The sequence below is a fragment of the Mustela nigripes genome, chromosome 13, assembly GCF_022355385.1.
Source record: "Mustela nigripes isolate SB6536 chromosome 13, MUSNIG.SB6536, whole genome shotgun sequence".
NCBI lineage: Eukaryota > Metazoa > Chordata > Mammalia > Carnivora > Mustelidae > Mustela > Mustela nigripes.
The window spans coordinates 67,514,666-67,532,797 of record NC_081569.1 but is presented as its reverse complement, the minus strand read 5'-3'; the positions used below and the strand labels follow the sequence as shown (position 1 = coordinate 67,532,797).

At 33.9% G+C, this 18,132-nt stretch overlaps 1 protein-coding gene across 3 annotated transcripts in view; it reads right to left on the bottom strand.

Annotated features, from left to right (window-relative positions):
• FGF7 (fibroblast growth factor 7) overlaps positions 1-18,132 on the bottom strand; it is a 53,173-nt gene that overhangs the window by 2,852 nt on the left and 32,189 nt on the right. For all 3 annotated transcript variants that reach the window (XM_059371200.1, XM_059371199.1, XM_059371201.1), the window contains exon 3: positions 1,079-1,182. In XM_059371200.1, the coding sequence (XP_059227183.1) occupies positions 1,079-1,182 (104 nt within the window). The remainder of the gene's footprint in view (positions 1-1,078; positions 1,183-18,132) is intronic.

Sequence of the window (18,132 nt, the reverse complement as noted above, 5' to 3'; positions counted from 1 at the left end):
GATGTGTGTAAACCTGGTGATTCACAGACCTGTACCCCTGGGGATAAAAATATATGTTTATAAAAAATAAAAAATTATATATATAAAAAAAATAAAAAAGAAAATGAAAAAAAAAAAAAAGTCGGAACAACATGAATGCTCACAGTTCAAAGCCCAGGATTGTGAGATTGATGTTGATAAACAAATGTCTGAATATTTTTCCCAAGAATTTTCATGTCAGCAATGTACAGATTTGGTGAACTTTAACTAAAGAGCTTTAATATTCTCAGAATGAAATTTTATATATTAAGTATCTAAAATGCACATGGAATTTCGGAGATGGAAGTATCCTGGGAGGGCAGTTAATCCAACTCATTTCACAAATGAAGACATCCAAGCCTGGAGAGCTTAAGCAATTTGTCCGAGATCCTGCAAAAACTGTTTTTCTCAATGCTTGAATAGAAAGTGTTTTAATGAAGTCATTAAATTATATAATTGGAGGGCGCCTGGGTGGCTCAGTGGGTTAAGCCGCTGCCTTCGGCTCAGGTCATGATCTCAGGGTCCTGGGATCGAGTCCCGCATCGGGCTTTCTGCTCAGCAGGGAGTCTGCTTCCCTCTCTCTCTCTCTGCCTGCCTCTCAGTCTACTTGTGATTTCTCTCTGTCAAATAAATAAATAAAATCTTTAAAAATAAATAAATAAATAAATAAATAAATAAATAAATAAATAAATTATATAATTGGAAAGAAATTCGTTTCACCTTTTCTTTTCAGAAAAGCAAGATGTTTTGTTTGGGGCACCTGGGTAGCTCAGTTTGTTAAAAGTAAAACTCTTGGTTTAGGCTTAGGTCATGATCTCAGCATCATGGGATCAGGCCCATATTGGGCTCTGTGCTCAGTGTGGAGCCTGTGCTTAGTGTTCTCTCTCTCCCACTCCCTCTGCCTCTCCCTTGCCTCCTCTCTCTTTCTTCTCTTTCTCTTTCTGTCCCTCTCTAAAAAAAAAAAAAAGAAAGAAAGAAAGAAAGAGAAGAAAAGAAAAGGCAAAATATTTTGACAAAAATAAGTTCAAAAAATTAAGTCTAAACTATCAATTATCAATACCTTTGCATAGAGTTTTCCTTCCTTATTCATTGCAAGATAATATTCACTTTCCACCCCTTTGATTGCCACAATTCCAACTGCCACTGTCCTGATTTCCATGATATCTGCAAGAGATCACAGAAAGATAAGTCAGTTATTCACTCAGGTTTGCAGATTATCCAAGAATGACCATTTGTTCTTATCCTTTTTTCAGTTAAAAGTTATTAAAATTATGAATCTGATTATTAACTCAGACTGAAGCCACCTACCCATAACACACAAACCCCAGAGTAGTCCTTATTAAATATGAAAGTGCAAACTATTGATTTTTTTTAATAGAAAAAGATACCTGGATTCAAAGAAGTAGTAAATATTTAAATTTAGCTTTTCCTTCCCTAGAATTACATTTCTAATTTACTATAATAATCATCATGATAACAGCTAATGTTTATTGATCTTATACCACATTCTCAGAATTATTCCAAGGCTTCTATATATTAACTCACCTTCTTATCACCAAGGCTATGAAATAAGTACTCTAGTTATTCCAGTTTTATAGATCAAGGGGCCCACACATAGAGAAGTTTAATTTGTCCAAATTCTCTCAACTGGTAAATAGCAGAAGTGAAATTTGAATCCAGACAATCTGGCTCTTAATCATTATATAATACTATGAAAGTATATAATAAGCTAACATCTTTACTTTTCTCTTAAACTTTATGTTAATAATCATTGCTAACAGAAAATCTCTTGAATTTACTGAAATTGAACAAAATTCATTTAAAGCAATTTTAAATGATGGTAATAGAACCTACTGAAATTAAATATTTTAAACTGATAATTGAGTTTTTGATATATGAAAAGACAATTTGAAACCAAATTATGGGGGTACCTATGTGGCTCAGTCAGTTAGGTATCCAACTCTTGGTTTCAGCTCAGGTCATGATTTCATGGGTCACGTGATAGAACCCCCAGGGTGGGGCTCCACATTCAGCATGGAATCTGCTTGAGATTCTCTCTCTCCACCCCTCCCCCACTGCTCTGCATGTGCTGTTTCTCTCTCTCAAATAATGAAATAAAATCTTTAAAAAATAAATAAAATAAAACCAAATTATGAATCCTGCTTATATGATATTGTATAACTTTATACCTTTCTTGTTTTTAGTCTTTGATGAAACTATTTTTATAAAACATGGTTACCATAAGAATACTAACCTGTTATTTATAACCTATTATCATTTATTATGTTTCTTTTCCTTAAGTGCTATATTTTAATGACTCATATAAATACAGTAAAGTCTCAAGAAATTTTCAAAAACATTTAAAATTATTTAAAACATTTAAATGTAGGAATTAAAAGTTTAGTGAACCAGGTGCCTCGTTAGCGCAGTAGGTAGCGCGTCAGTCTCATAAAAGTTTAGTGAACCTTTTTAAATAACTGCTACTAATTATACTTTCAACATGAAGGTGCAGCCATGAGACATTCTCTTTCCTGTGCCTAACATAATGCAAAAAAAAAAAAAAAAAAAAAAAATTCCAAGTGAAAATTATCTGCATAAAATCAAGTCTCCAAAAGCTGTTTTCCAAAATATTTACTGAATTAAAGGAAAATCTGATTTTTTTTTATTTCATGGTTTTGCTTCGTCCTCTTATTTATTCTTTTTGCTTTAGTTTTCCTATCTGGAGAATAAAATTGAAACCCACTTCATCAGGATTAATATAGCCTGCTAATTTTTGTCATCTGTTTCACATATATGCTGCATATAGAGGCCCTTTTCCCAGTATACTATGCTTAGCACTAGCCAGAGGTCATCCAGTTGAGAGTTCTAGAGCTGCTCATAAAAACTGAGGTCTACCGGCAACCCTCAGTTTGTTTTGTGAGATTAAGAGTCACTTATGGTTTGTCTCCCTCCCAATCCCATCTTGTTTCATTTATTCTTCTTCTACCCACTTAAGCCTCCATGGAGGGGGTTTGGGAGAAGGGGGTGGGATTATGGACTTTGGGGAGGGTATTTGATTTGGTGAGTGCTGTGAAGTGTGTAAACCTGGTGATTCACAGACCTGTACCCCTGGGGATAAAAATATATGTTTATAAAAAATAAAAAATTAAAATAAATAAATAAATAAATAAATAAAATAAAATCTTTAAAATAAAAAACAAACAAAAAAAAAACTGAGGTCTATGAAGGAAATGCAAAAAAATGAATAGCAATCTTTTTAAGTATTTATGAAGTATTGTCAGAATGTATAGAACCCTAGTGTAATTTGAGGACACAAATTAAGGAAAAGGGCTCTAATTTCTGAACTTCAGAAATTAATGTCAAGTATAAATAGCAACCATATCTTAATTAAAAGGAAAGAAAACCTTTTGATTCTGTTTGTATTTGAAGAATGTGGAGCATTAAAATTAGTTTTAGTCATGAAAATATTTTATATTCAATTCTAATAAATTATGAATGACTAATTCTAAATTTTCAGACCAACAAATCATTTGGTTTTAAATAGCACAATTTCTACTCCCTTTCTTACAATCAGGATAGGACTCAAGATGTAAACAATGACTTATGAATCGAATTATTAGGTGTCATTAAAAATTCAATATGTTTATAAAAAATAAAAAATTATATTAAAAAAAATTCAATAAACTATTTTATTAAATACCCCAATTTTACTAAAAGATAGATGAAAAGTAGTCAAAGACCTCATAATAACTACTGGCATCAATGAATAAAATAATCTTAATTCTCAAGATTTTGGTCACAACTAAGCTATGCCTTTATAAGTAGTTGATAATAGCAATAATATGATTGAGGAGCTATTGGATAATATATATTACCATTATCGCTCAATATTTTATGACCCTAGGAAGTCATAATAATAAGGAAATTCAAAATGAAAAACAATGAGAAGGAAAGAGAACCGAGAAACTATCCGTCCACGTGAAACCAAAGAATTCTCACTTTCTCAGTACATTCATAGAGTTCAGTGGTTCCACTTTTATCAATAGGGGAAGGTAATAAGTGTAAATAATAATTATGCTTGAATATGTGTCAATATCATTTTTGCTAGTAAAATTTAAGCCGTGCATATAATCATAATCAGACCAGAGCATTCTGACTTGCTACATCTTTTGAAGATTTCAGTATTGTGATCAGGGTGTGGTAATGATGAAATTCCAGGATGTAATTTTAGAGAGTAGATTAAAGAGGGAAGCAGTGGCAGAGGAGCACATGTGAGGATGCTTCAGGTGACACCTACAGATATTCTTCCCAGTGTTCAGAGTGTTCAATGTAAATATTAAGTATTTAAAAAGTAAAATACATTATTACCATATATTTAGAAGTCTGATACATTCTGAAATGCTGTGATGCTATGCAAAATTATATTTTATTGTTAACAAACAATTTTGTCAGTCCTACACATCAAGCACAGCTAGAATTTCATTGTAGATTTAGATCACACAGTGGTTTGTATATACCAAATTTAGGAACAAGGTATAGAAAGCTGCTCTCACTTTTGACTCAGTATCTTCATAAAAGTCAACCACATTATTAGTTCCACCCCAGTAAAGATAGCATCTTCTTAACTTTCCTTCTGTACTCATTCTCAAAATTAGCCAGCTTTAAAGTGACTTTTCCAGCCCCTATCCTTATGCCTTAGCCTCAACATCATTGGGCCTACAAGTTGAGGAAATAGATATAGCAAAAGGAATTAGTAAATAGGATAGAAATAATTTTAAACATTGCTGTCAAGTATATTGAGTATCTGTGTTCTATCATATTTGCTAAAGGAAGCTTTGTTTGATATTAAGGTGGTTCGTTCCAGTATTATGCTCCACTTCCTAAAATATTAACAAAATAGAGAGGCAGGGACAAGGGGATCAGCCAGAAAGTTAAAAGAAATGCTTCCCGGAACTCTGTAGCTTGCCGGGAAAAATTCCTGGATATAAGGACACCAAGGGAACTATTTGGAGTGAAGTGGGCATATTTGTTTTGTTTGTCCTACTGTCTGAATGGTCACCAATCATGTGTAATATAAATATAAATTGTTTTTCTTGGCTAGATGTGAAAGTGAAAAAGCTTGAAATACTCTTTTCTATGATACAGCTTATTAGAGAAGATAAGCATTTTTAGAGGGGATTAAAAAAAAAAAAAAAACTAATTCAGAAGAAAAGCCAGTAAGAAAAAAAAAAATCTCAAGGGTCTAGGGAATCCAAGCTGTCATTAAGAATATAGCAAAAGGAATAAAGTTGGTTAAGTTTTGTTTGAAAAAAAAAAAAAGAATATAGCAAAAGGAATAAATTGGCGAAAAAGAAAAAGAAAACATAACTGCAGAGTGCAGAGCATAGTTAAATGGCATTAAACTATTTTCTTTAGAAATAAATAGTTGTGCTATTCTTCTTTTTTTTTTTTAAGATTTTATTTTATATATTTGACAGAGAGATCACAAGTCGGCAGAGAGGCAGGCAGAGAGAGAGGAGGAAGCAGGCTCCCTGCTGAGCAGAGAGCCCGATATGGGGCTCAATATGGGGCTGGATCCCGGGATCCCGAGATCATGACCTGAGCCGAAGGCAGAGGCTCCAACCCACTGAGCCACCCAGGTGCCCCAATAGTTATGCTATTCTAACTAGCAATGCTGAGTCTGGCTGTTCAGAAGCATTGGCAACAGTATCTCATTGTTTATGTAATAAGGAGAAAAGCTAGTGAAAATTAGGTTGTTCCCTGACTGGAAAGCAGTCCAGAACAGCTTTGAGACAGCTTCCTAGAGAGCTGGATATTCCTGATGTATATATCAAGACACAAAGAAGGGTTAGGGCAGATTCATCAAGCTGAATGAATGCTGGCCTGTGCAGGAATGAATGGCAACACCAGAAGAGATGGTAGATCTCTAGCAACACTGCAGTTTTGAGGAAAATGAGAGCACATGAGAGCACAGGTGTTGTTTTCATTTCTTCTTCTACTTTAATCTCATGAGTTTATGTCTTATATTTGTCTTATATAAGGCAATAGATACACTGTAGACCAAAAAATCATGTACAGTAAGTTTGGTAGCTAACTTAATATCTGCAAGCTATATATTTTCATATTTTGTTTTCTGAGCAACCCCCTGGTTTTTGGTATGGAGGGTAGGATTTCATAAGCTTACATAGTTCATTCTTCTACAGATCCTTGTGGATCTATAAAAACCTCACTTCCCACTCTGTACTTGAACAAAAGTCATTCTTGTGTTTTCTGGAGTAAGAGAGGGCACAGCACATAGGACAAAGCAGATTAGAAAGTCAGTGTTGGTAGCATACCAGTTCTGCCAAATTTCTAAATGCATTACCAAGAAATCTACTTTAAATCTATTAATTTCATTGGAAAGATATTTTTAAGGCACATCAAACAACTAAAAATATTACTCATTCAGGAACCTTGCTATTTTCAAGTCTATCTTCATCCCAGGTAGAGGTAGAACCTTTAAAGAGTGAGCATCTTTTCATATGTTTATTTTCCATTTGCATATCTACTTTGGTAAGATAGCTATCTGTTCATATATTTTGCCCACTTTTTAATTGGGTTGTTAAAAATGAAAGATTTTAAAAATATTCTTAACCCCAATATGTGGAGAGATAAGATTAACAATGTTCTTCACTTGGAGCACCTGGGCAGCTCAGTCAGTTGAGCAGCCTACTCCTGATTTCAGATCAGGTCATGATCTAAGGGTCCTGGGATGGAGCCCTGGGTCATGCTCCGTGCTCAGTGGGGAATCTGATTGAAGATTCACTCCCTCTCCGTCTGCCCCTCTCCCCATTCACATGTTCTTGCTCTCTCTCTCTCCCTCTCTCAAATAAATAAATCTTTGAAACAAACAAAAACCCTCAAATGTTCTTTACTTACTTAGTATCAGAATGGTGGGACAAATATGAATCTACTGTTGTAACTGGACCTGAATGGAAGGATGTCCACAAGTAATTAATCATTCAACAGTTATATTTTGTGGATAGTTGGTCCATAAAAGAAAAGCTAGCAAACATTAAAAATTTTATTTCTTAATTATGACTGAGCTTGAGAGATACCCTAAACCTGCATATCAGTATTCTCCTTTTCGTGTAATAGAAAATATAATATTGAATGAAGGCAAGAATAGCAGGAGTAAAAGGGACTTGAAGGAAAGGAAAACACTGGCTTCATACAATTTTACAGAAGTAAGATCTTTGAAAACTACTCCATATGTCCTTTAATAGATACATTTACTCAGTTTTGAAGGTAAATATGTTGAATCAGTGAATTTCTTCATCATTCTTTGTTGTGTTAGTACAAATTTAACCTTACTGGATTCTGCTGCAAGGTAAATTATTTCCCCTGGATCTTCCTTTAATGAACATGAAGAAGAGTTATTTATCAGTTACAGTGCTCTAAGAGGACAGGGCTTGTCTCAAAATTGAGCCTAGCAAGGAATTGGCTCACAGTGAAGATCTGTTGAATGTTTCATCATGAATGTATCAGCATCACATCTTTCATATGCTCGTAAGCAACTGTTAAAATTTCCCTAGCCCCCTCTTCAGGCCTGTATTTGCCATTTAATTTTAAGAGTATCTCTGGAAGAAGTAGCAGTTATGTATATAGACAGATAGACAGTACTCAGTGAAATAAATGACATATTTACCCTTACCTGAGAAAGGATTCTTTAAAGAAAGTATGTTTGAAACCAGAATAATAAACGTTTCACTTTGACCATTGTTGATAAATTGCTTATAAGACAATGAGTGCTCAGTACTATTTTGAATTTGTTTTGGTCATAAATTTCTTATTAAGATAGTTTATGGGGGCGCCTGGGTGGCTCAGTGGATTAAGCTGCTGCCTTCGGCTCAGGTCATGATCTCAGTGTCCTCGGATCAAGCCCCACATCAGGCTCTTTGCTCAGTGGGGAGCCTGCTTCTCTCTCTCTCTCTCTGCCTGACTCTCTGCCTACTTGTGATCTCACTCTCTCTGTCAAATAAATAAATAAAATCTTAAAAAAAAAAAAGATAGTTTATGGACACTTTGTTTTCTTGTAAACAGCTTCTATCATGAACTAAGTTTAATAAAAATGTCAAATTTATGTAAAATCTTGTGGCTGCCTGTATCTTATTTTAAGTTGCCCACCTAGAATGTAAATAGGTGACCTTTAGCACTATATGCATATTATTCAAAATTGACTTCTTCAAACGTTATAGGGAAAGAGACAAACACCAAATTATCTTGGGTTGAAATAAGTTTGTTCCATCACTTAAACAGAGTGATTGCTTAACAATCTTTTTTAACACTAGCTTCTTTTTTCAGGCTAGTGTTGGATTAGAACCATTAGGTGGATATTCCATGCACATGCTGACTTTGCTGCCTGGAGGCAATGATTCAGTGTTTGAATTGGGAAAGAAATGAGTTTGCTTGCCTCACATTTTTTTATTATCTTTCACTCAGAGTAGATGACACAAAGGACTTTGTGGAGATAGAGACCTCCAGCGGGTCCAAGTTCTCTTACTTTTCCCATGAACCCTAGAACCTACTATTGTAAGATAACACAATTAATATATTTGGTTGATAATGCTAATCTTATCTTTGGATCACCTACCCTAAAAAAGCATGCCCTGTAACTGTTAAATAACAGATCTAAAACAGAACCTTGGAATACACTAAAAGAAATTAGAAGACTAATGAAATCAAAGCCAGCAAGAAAGAAACACAACTAGATAAATTATTACAGAAACCCAGGAAGCATAATTCCCATCAAACCAGCATGAAACTCAAAACAGTTACACATGATTACACAATTGCTGGTATCAAATATAACCAAAATGTCCTGCATAAGAAAATTGATTCCACACCATCATTATCTTGGGGGAGGTAGGGGGTAAATCAATTGTAGTTCTTATCAATCTTCTATTCTGTAATGATGTAAAAAAAAAAACACTCAAGTGATTTGTCAGGTTAAGTAAAAAGAATCATGTCATTCATTTAGAGATTTACTCAGAAAACAAAGCATTTAGAAATCTTTAGAAAGTACATTAGTGTGTGGTACAGTGATGGCAGTGTTTTCTTTTGAAAGAATTTAAGTTGCAACAGTTTATTTCAGCAGGGTTAGAACCATGCCAGAATTAGAAACAAACTATTCAGTTGTGCAACAAATAGGATGATTCCAGTGGCATATTACTAAAATATGTAATGGGAACAACGTTGAACTGTATTGAACAGAATTATATTTCTATGCCCATTTCCTGACCTTTTCCTTATCATTTATGACCTCTTTGGAAAAAAAGGGGGCCAGTTTTCTCCCTGAATGAGACAAAAGAAATACTCTTTTTTTGCCCTGTAATCCCTGTAGGTTCTAAATTATTATTCAGAATTTTTTATCTGATCATGTAGAACAATTACATCTGCTAAATACAACACTTTTACTACACTGTAAAAATGGCTTCAAAATTATCACAAGAGGTGCAGATGATATAATCCCAGAATCTGTGAGAGAAATATATCTTACTACCCCTAGAAAATCTCTCCCATTTTCTAGCTTTTCCCAAAATATAAAGTATCTTCAGTAGGAAAGCAGAATTTTCATTACATAGGATTATCGAAAGGTTTCAAAATACAAATATCTCTGGAATATAGTCTTTCCTCTTTCCCTCTTTAATTTGTATTTAAATGTTTTGCCACCCAGACAATAAAATAATTTTGAACACTTTGGTTTCAGATCTTGCTGGTAATCAGCATTGAAAAATTAAAGCAAGATTTAAAACCTTTTGGCCATTGGTTTTCTTAAGACTTTTTAGGTACACATTCTTTGCTACCAGTCTAAACAGTGCATTCTAATGCAGAGTAATTATATTTCTCACAGAAATTAAGGTGAAAGAAAAAAAGGAAGAAATAAAACATCTGGGTTTACAAGAGAAACATATTTAAAATGTTGAAAAGAAGATCCAGACATCCCAAACTCCCAGTTGCCCTTTCTATATTCTCTATATTCTATATATTACCAAATAGGTATCTACCACTTCTTTTCTCTTCCCATTGCCATCACATTAGGCCATGTCTTATTATTTATACCTCATCTATTATTTCAGTTTCTTGCCTAGACTCTTGCCTCCAGGGAACACATTATAAAAGTTACTGTTCGCTCCAAAACTTTCAATGGTACACACTATTAAAAAGCAAACCAAATTAAAACCTCTTGTACTTGGAATTCAGAATCCTACAAAATCTGGTCCAGTCTACTTTTGCAATTTTCTCCCATTGTTCCTCTACAATTTGCATGAGTCGCTGGCCCCCAAAGCCATTGACTTACTCATCTTCCTCTCCCAAACAAATATCCAGGCACTTTTCCTGCTTCTGCCCACCAGTACGCATAATTACATAGACTCTCTATTTCAGTATTTCCCAAATATTTCTTTGCACTGGCTAAATTAATTCATGTGATAAATTATTTTAAAAATTTCAAGTGCTCATTCTTACTTGTCAGAAAGACGGATCCAGTAGGTCTGAGGTGAGGCTTGGGAGTATCTTAAAAGCTTCCATTTACTTGAGTGGCACTTTTCTTTCAAAGCCAAACTGAAATTCAAGTTTCTGCATAATGTTTTACAGAGTTTTCTGGTCTTTCATCATCTCTTTGAGGACAGCACACTGCTAACTAGGAATTAATACTCATCTCTATTCTTCCATTGTTACTGAAAGGTTTAGCCCTTTTTTTTGCATCTAAATTATAAGCCATTTGAGGAGACTGCCTTGTACTTCTGCAAATCCTAGTACGTGGTATAGGGTTTTGTACCTGGAAGGCTTTTATTAAATGCTGAAGTAGAGAGAATGACACATAAGTCCATAGCTGTGTCATATTATAAATCGGTAAATGAAAGTTAGTAATCATTCTAGGATTAAAGAATTAATGAGTTTCCTAATTATAATAAAATCAGAAGAACTAAGATTAAGAGATTACCAGAAGTATTTGCTAAATATCCTTCTAATTTTCATTACATTTTTGGAGTTTATCTAATTAGGTAAGAAAGAGCTCAGGGTGCCTGGTTGGCTCAGTCAGTGGAGCATGCGACTCTTGATCTTGGTGTTGTGAGTTTGAGCCCGACGTTGGGTGTAGAGATTATTTCAAAAAAACAAAGTCTTAAAAAAAAAAAAAAAAAGCACAAAATTCCATGGTTAATTCAAACAACAGTTCATCTCAGATTACATTTCATGTTGCCAACCCAAAACAATTAAGACAAACTCCAACTCCAAACATCTCTGCTTCTCTAACCAGTTGTAGGTTTTTCTTTTTAGTTTTGGCTAAACCTTGCTTCAACCTATTTATATTTTTAGCATGCAACACCCCTATGCCTAACAACTTTCTCATGTTTTCTGTTTGTTGTGCTATATAGCACTTCTATTTATCTGCCTTGCTTCTGGCACATTAAGACTTTAAGAAGTACATGCTAGTCCTAATATTTCATGAGATGATTAACAAGTCTTTGTTCTTCTTACCCATATTATTATGATTTCATAAACACTGAATATGGTTCATCTTAAATAAACATTTGTTATTCTAGATCATTTCCCCAGTTTTTTTAGTCTATGTCATATATGTCTTATATCATTCATTCATTCTAATTCCAAGATGTTTCCATTGTACTGGGTAGTCTTTATTAATGCTAAGCGAAGAGGACATCTGCATTCCAGATGTAGATATATCATGTTGTTTACACAGAACTATTGTAATATGTTCTGTTTTGTGTCTTACTTTCTTCCTGATGGTGCCTATTGCTTTATTTGTCTTTTGGCTACAATTACACATTAAGATAATATCTTCAGGGAAACATCCAGAGTGATTTCTTGGTGCCTTTTTGTGAAGAAGTTATTATTCAGAGTCCTTTATCTTATAAATATAGTTTAAATTTTATTATAAAATATATTGCACTCAAACTCATCTGCCAATTTTCCACTTACCTATATATGTATGTTCTGTCTACCAGCATTTTATCATTATTAGCTTATTTCACTAATTTAAAGATGTTAACATAATCTGCAAACTTGGACTTTTCACTGTATATTCTCATTGTTAAGAAATGTTGACTAAGTTGACTCATTTTATTGATCTCTGAGGAATATCTCTGTTACATATTTTCGTTCAAAATATTCATTCACATTAATTCCTTATTTTGAATTTGTCCCTTTTTCTTCAACTATTGATTCTCAGAATAAGCAGGGCTGGGGTGGGGGCAGGCATTGTTGGGCAAAGAACATCTTTCAGGGAAAAAGATTTCAGAACCACTGTAACTTTTTAAAACTATACTTGGAGCTTCTGATAATTCCTACCTATCCTTGGAAAGTCATGCTCTGCCCAACCCATTCCTCACTGGACTTACCACTGTAATTAGTCAATGATACTAATAGGAATGTTCTCTCTACAGCAGGTATTTGGGGTGGAAAAATTTCACAAGGTTTTTCAAAGCCAGGTTTTAATCGCATCTCACTCCCCCAGTGAAAAGGATCAGCTTTATCCTGGGATCATAATATAGTGACTTTTTTTTTAAGTTTCTTATTTCTCAAGCCACATCAAATAATTTTGAAGATGAAAAATGATGTCTACATGCTTATTTCCTAAAAAAAAAGCATTAGTAAATAGGTTTAATTTTCCTCTCACAGAAACTGTTGCTTTTCTGCAACATCTATTCTATCAATACTGTGGTAGTAAGAGAGGGGAAATTAGGCAGAAGGAACTGTATGAGAAAGGCACAGAAGTATCGGACACTTGTGACATTTGGGGGTTAGTTGACTACGGTTGGGACATATACAAGAGGGACTGCCAAGAGAGAAAACTAGAAATATAGGCAGGAACTGGATCCCAAAGAACCTTATGTGGCTAGTTGAGATTGCATATTTATCCTGTGGAGGATGGGAAGCCACTGAAAGTTTTAGAAAAGTGCTTCTACCAGCAGTATGGGAGATGGCTTGGCAAGAGGCAAGAGCAAAGAAGATATGATAACTGTCCAGGGAAGGGCTGATGAACATCTGCTCCAAGACCTGTGGGTGATGAGATGAGTGTACTCATTTCCTCAAATAGGTTTATAAGTTATATTTGCATAAATGCTTAATACAGATCAAGTGAGTGATTTAAAACACAACCGCTTCAAAGCTATCAAAGTGAGTTGATTCAAAGATCAAGTGAGTGATTTAAAACACAAGCTCTTCAAAGCTATCAGATACTTAGAGGATCTGATAATGCCATATCTACCATAGTGCAGTTCCATTATGCCAAAATTGAATGTATAACTGCCTAAGTTAGGACCTAGGAAAGAAAATAATATTATTTATTTTGAATGTAAAATCAAGCTTATCATTTACTAATAATTTCTAGATAGTCAGTCCCTTTGTGCATTTCAGTCTTTACTAGTCTAAGTTCCTTTCATATTCTGATATTTTATTTGTTCATCTTTTAAAATTGTGTTTTAACTTAATTGAAAGCAAAATAAACAGGAGAAGGAAATAAAGAAATAAATCATAGAATCTGTGAGCAAATTAAAAGTCCTGGTAAAAGACACCATGACCTGCTCTTAACCTTCCTTCCCTATGCTTTCCTCTTCTGTGCCACTGAGAGTAGATCATGCACAAGGAATCAAGAGATAACAAAATAGAATGTTGAGAGAGTTGACAGCTATATTTTCCCATGCTAGAAACAAGGACTATGGGACTAAATTAAAAATATTTCTGGATAAAGGCTGTATCTCTAGCCAGCCTGAGGAAAGAAAGGATTACAGACAATCCAATATTAAGAAACCTCATCTGAGAGCATCTAAATTTTTATTTTATTTTATTTTTAATTTTAAAAAATTTTTGTCTTAAGAGAACATCTAAATTTAGTAGATGTATTTATTGGGGGGTTATTATTCATCCAGCAAAATACATTTTTTGGAATGGATTTTTACTAAGATATTTTAAATAATGGGATCTTTTTGTGGATTTATATGTGATTAAGGTACAAGAAAAGCAATCATTGATTTTCTAAAGTTGTATCTAGTACATAAATCAGGGTGTCCTAATAACGATATATAGATGGTAAGCTCTCAACTGTGATTTAAAATTAAATCAGTACAATAATTAGCATAAGGAAGTTCAACTTGAATTTTCCATGATGCCTCTTATATTTTAATCAAGTAACACATTTTTTTTCTCAAAAAGAAATCAGCACTGTCCTTATTTTTTAATGCCTTGAGAGTATGCATACTGTACTACACCATCTGGATATACAGTCCACAAACTGTTCTAGCCAGTGTACCTGCAAGGATCAACCTCATATGAACAAGCTAAAACAGAGTGTAGGCAAAGCATCTGACTTTTAAGTTAGAAGTGCCAGGGCAAGGAATATCCAGTTTCTCAGACCAGCTAAAGTCTACACTGAAAAACAGATATGATGTCAAATAAGCCACTGCTCTTTGTATAACTTTAATAATGACCAAGGAGTATGTCTTATGTTGTTTTTTTTTTTTCAAATCTAAATAAAATGAATCAGTTTAAGTGTTTATTGTACACATGCCCTATGTCTAACATTATATGTGGATCTGTTGTGAAGTATGTAAAGAACACAGAAAATAAGTTGCTAGATGTCTGTCTTTGAGAAATGAATTGTTCTGGGGCCAATAGAGAGACCTACAATTGGCCCACATGTCCAGAAAAGCTCTAAATGGCAAAGCAGCAAGGAAGAGAAAAGATCAGTGTCACTAGTCCAGTTAAGGAGGGCCTCTGAAGACCAGATGGCCTTGAATGGCAATATTTGAGTCTTGGAGAAGCAAGACTAGAAGGAAATAGACTTTAAAAATAAATGCAGAAGTAGGGGGAAGAGCAGTGTGTACAGGGGAAGGCTGGCCTCACTGGATTAAACAACACTCCTCCTTTGTGGTCTATAGGGATGCCAGCTATCAACCCTGGCTTTTGACATAGTAGAATTTGGTTTAAGCAGTAGTCCTTTAAAAAAGAAAAAAAAAAAACAAGAAGAAAACCAAACAAATTATGAAAAACAACAATAAGAACAACAACAACAAACCAGTCTCTTTGATTTTTGCTTCACATACAAGGACCGACCACACAGCTTTGACCTATAATATATTTCTTCTCAGGGCATAAAAAGCATAATGCCAAGTCAGAGAAGCTCTACAGTGCAAGAGGGATTTTTACAGTGCTTTTACAAGTGCAAGAGGGATTTCAGAGTTGTTTAATCATTAATATACATGACTTCTATCAAGAGTTCCTTTTTTCCTTTTTTTTTAGAATATAATGAATACAATATGTGTGGGTTAAAATACTTATTTTATGACTTGGCTGTCGTTAGAACATTTTTGGAATTCACTAATACTCCCACCTCGAATATTTGGTAATGATTGCTTGGACTGTGAAGAAATGTCAAAATATAAGTAGTGAAAACAAAGGAATCCTGGTATTATAGATTTAGAATTTGAGCTAATTTGAGTATATACATTCCAGTCTTCAAAGTGCAGTCAGAGATTATATTTAAACACCATACTTCTGAAATAAGAAAAATGTATTTCATTCCACTAAAAAACTTCACCTCCCATAAGCATGACTGTATGTGTGTCTCAGCATATTGTTATCTGTGTGTGGATCAGTGATTATGCATGATATAGTTGAGTATACAGTTTATTTGTTTCTAGGGCATTGAGTTTTTCAGACTTTTTTTTTTTTTTTCCTTTCTGAAACCTTCAGAAATAACTTGAGTAGGTACCAGGGAAAAGATAACACTTTTGTTTCTCTCCTCAGAACCTAGGGCCTGCTTCTTCCATGATACATGATGTTCTGGTCTGACTTTCTATGCACAGGTTGCCACAGCACTAACAAAATGTGCAGTCTGTTCTTGATAGAGACAAAGCAGGAAGGGGTGAGGTGTTATGCCAAGGGAGGAGGGTGATAGCTGTGGAAATTTCATCTACGTGCAGTGAGTGTGCTGGTCAATATTTAACAACTGACTCTCCAGAAGAAAAGATTTGTAGTATTTGCCAATTTCCATGGTGTAAATACTCCCACATGTACAATTTCATACCCTTATCAAGCTACCAACATTGTTTAAGAGATAAATATGTGGAGCTGGAAAAAGATGCATACTGTTGACTCTTAGGAGCCAAGATGAACCGGCTCCAGCACAACACTGCCTATAAGCCTCAAGAACTGTGAACCATAGCCTGGCCTTGGCCCCTGAGAACATGTAAGATAAATTTTAAGGCATAAAATAATAATGTACAATGCTATACAAATATTAGTTATAATTATACCCCAAACTCTGTGAGTTTACTTAAGACCAAAATCTGCAAAATAATAGAAGACATGTAAAAGAAAACAAGAGGACTTTAAGATATACTAATTAAGATAAAGATATAGGAAACTATAGCCCCTTAATCAGGAAAGGAAAGCATTTACCATGATGCTGAAATGCAGGTTCATTTCTAAAATCACTTTCACTCTTTGTCTCAAAAAAAGAAAAGAAAATAGTGCTCTAAGAATGTTCAAGATGTGGGTGAGGAGGTTCAGAAAATGCACTGAATAGATTTACTAATCACAGGCATTATAATTCTAAGAGAACTTTTGATTTGGGTGCAGGCTAACGTGGTTGAGAGCACTGACACAGAGACGTGTGCAATGTGCCAGTCTTTCCTCTAGGACAGCTTACACCTGCAAGTCACCTGCAGTCTTGTAGGAGAAACAGATGCGCACACACACACAGTGTCTTCCCTGGACAAAACCTGAGAGCACTTTGAAACTTCCCAAGAAACTCATAAGATACTTTATAATGTTTATATTCATGTCAAAAGAAGGAGAGGATATTATCCAGTATTAATTACATAAGAGTAGCCTTTTAAAAATAAAACAGAAAATAAGGATAATCACAGGAATTGTCTTATTGATCTGGATAGCAGTGAATATATTTTGCAGTCAGTGATAATTTTTCTCAAATAGCCCCATAAAAATTAGTTAAAATATGAATTAATAATTTAAACTAATTAATAATTATAAATAATTAAAATAATTGATTACTTACAAGATGTTGGGTTGCCTAGTAAGAAAATTGACAAAATACTTGTGCAGGAAAAAAACCTTGGAATTTATATGCAAGGATTATTTTTTTCTACACATTGAATTTATAGAATAAATTTCTAAAAGACAAGATTTTAGGAACCTCAAAAGTATCCACAACTGTAACTAATCCCATTGCTATTATGAAACATTATTTTAAAGTTTATTTTGAGTTTTGTTGTCTGATGTATTACATTTTCATAGTATGAAAGTCAGAAAATGTGGGAACATAAAGTTCATTCTGATTTCTATAAAGACAAGAGCCTGGCAATGGTAAAAAGCCATTTCTAGTCATTGCATTCTTAAAGAGTTTCTTCTAGTGAATATGATCTTAAAATGCATGAAGTGTGTTGAATCTTAAATTGAGAAAAAAGGAACAAGAAAATCTTGGATGAGAAATAATCCAAATAAAATTGAAACCTCTAAATGATAATTAATTAGAAACACAAGTTAACTAGGCTGAAAGAGCATGTTTATGAGTTTAAATGACCTTTAAAGATGACTCGAAGCCAAATAATAGCTTATTTGTGGATTATGACTATTTAAATGTACTATTTTTTTGTTTTGGGGGGTTCTTTTTTCCCCTCAGGGAACCATTTGTTTATGTTAGTAAGTATAAATACCTTGACATATTCATCCTGTCAAGCTAAAGCCCTATCTAGGTAACTTTCACTAAGTTTTTAGAGAATTTTTACATATTTTATCTCATTTGATTTCCCCAACAACACTTTTACAATGAAGTGAATATTGGGATCTAAAAAAATCACTTCAGAAAGTACTACTTACCCTAAGAAAAATGGTATCAGTAATAGGTTTAATAGATTTGATGCTATCATTAGCACACATTAATTGGATTATTTTAATTGTTAGGGTTTTTGTTTTTGTTTTTGTTTTCTTAATATTATAAACCCCTTCCAAAAATATATCATTTAATCGAGGACTATAGAAACTCCTAGATTTGTTTAATATAATACGTTTATGAACCCTCTTGATTTTAAA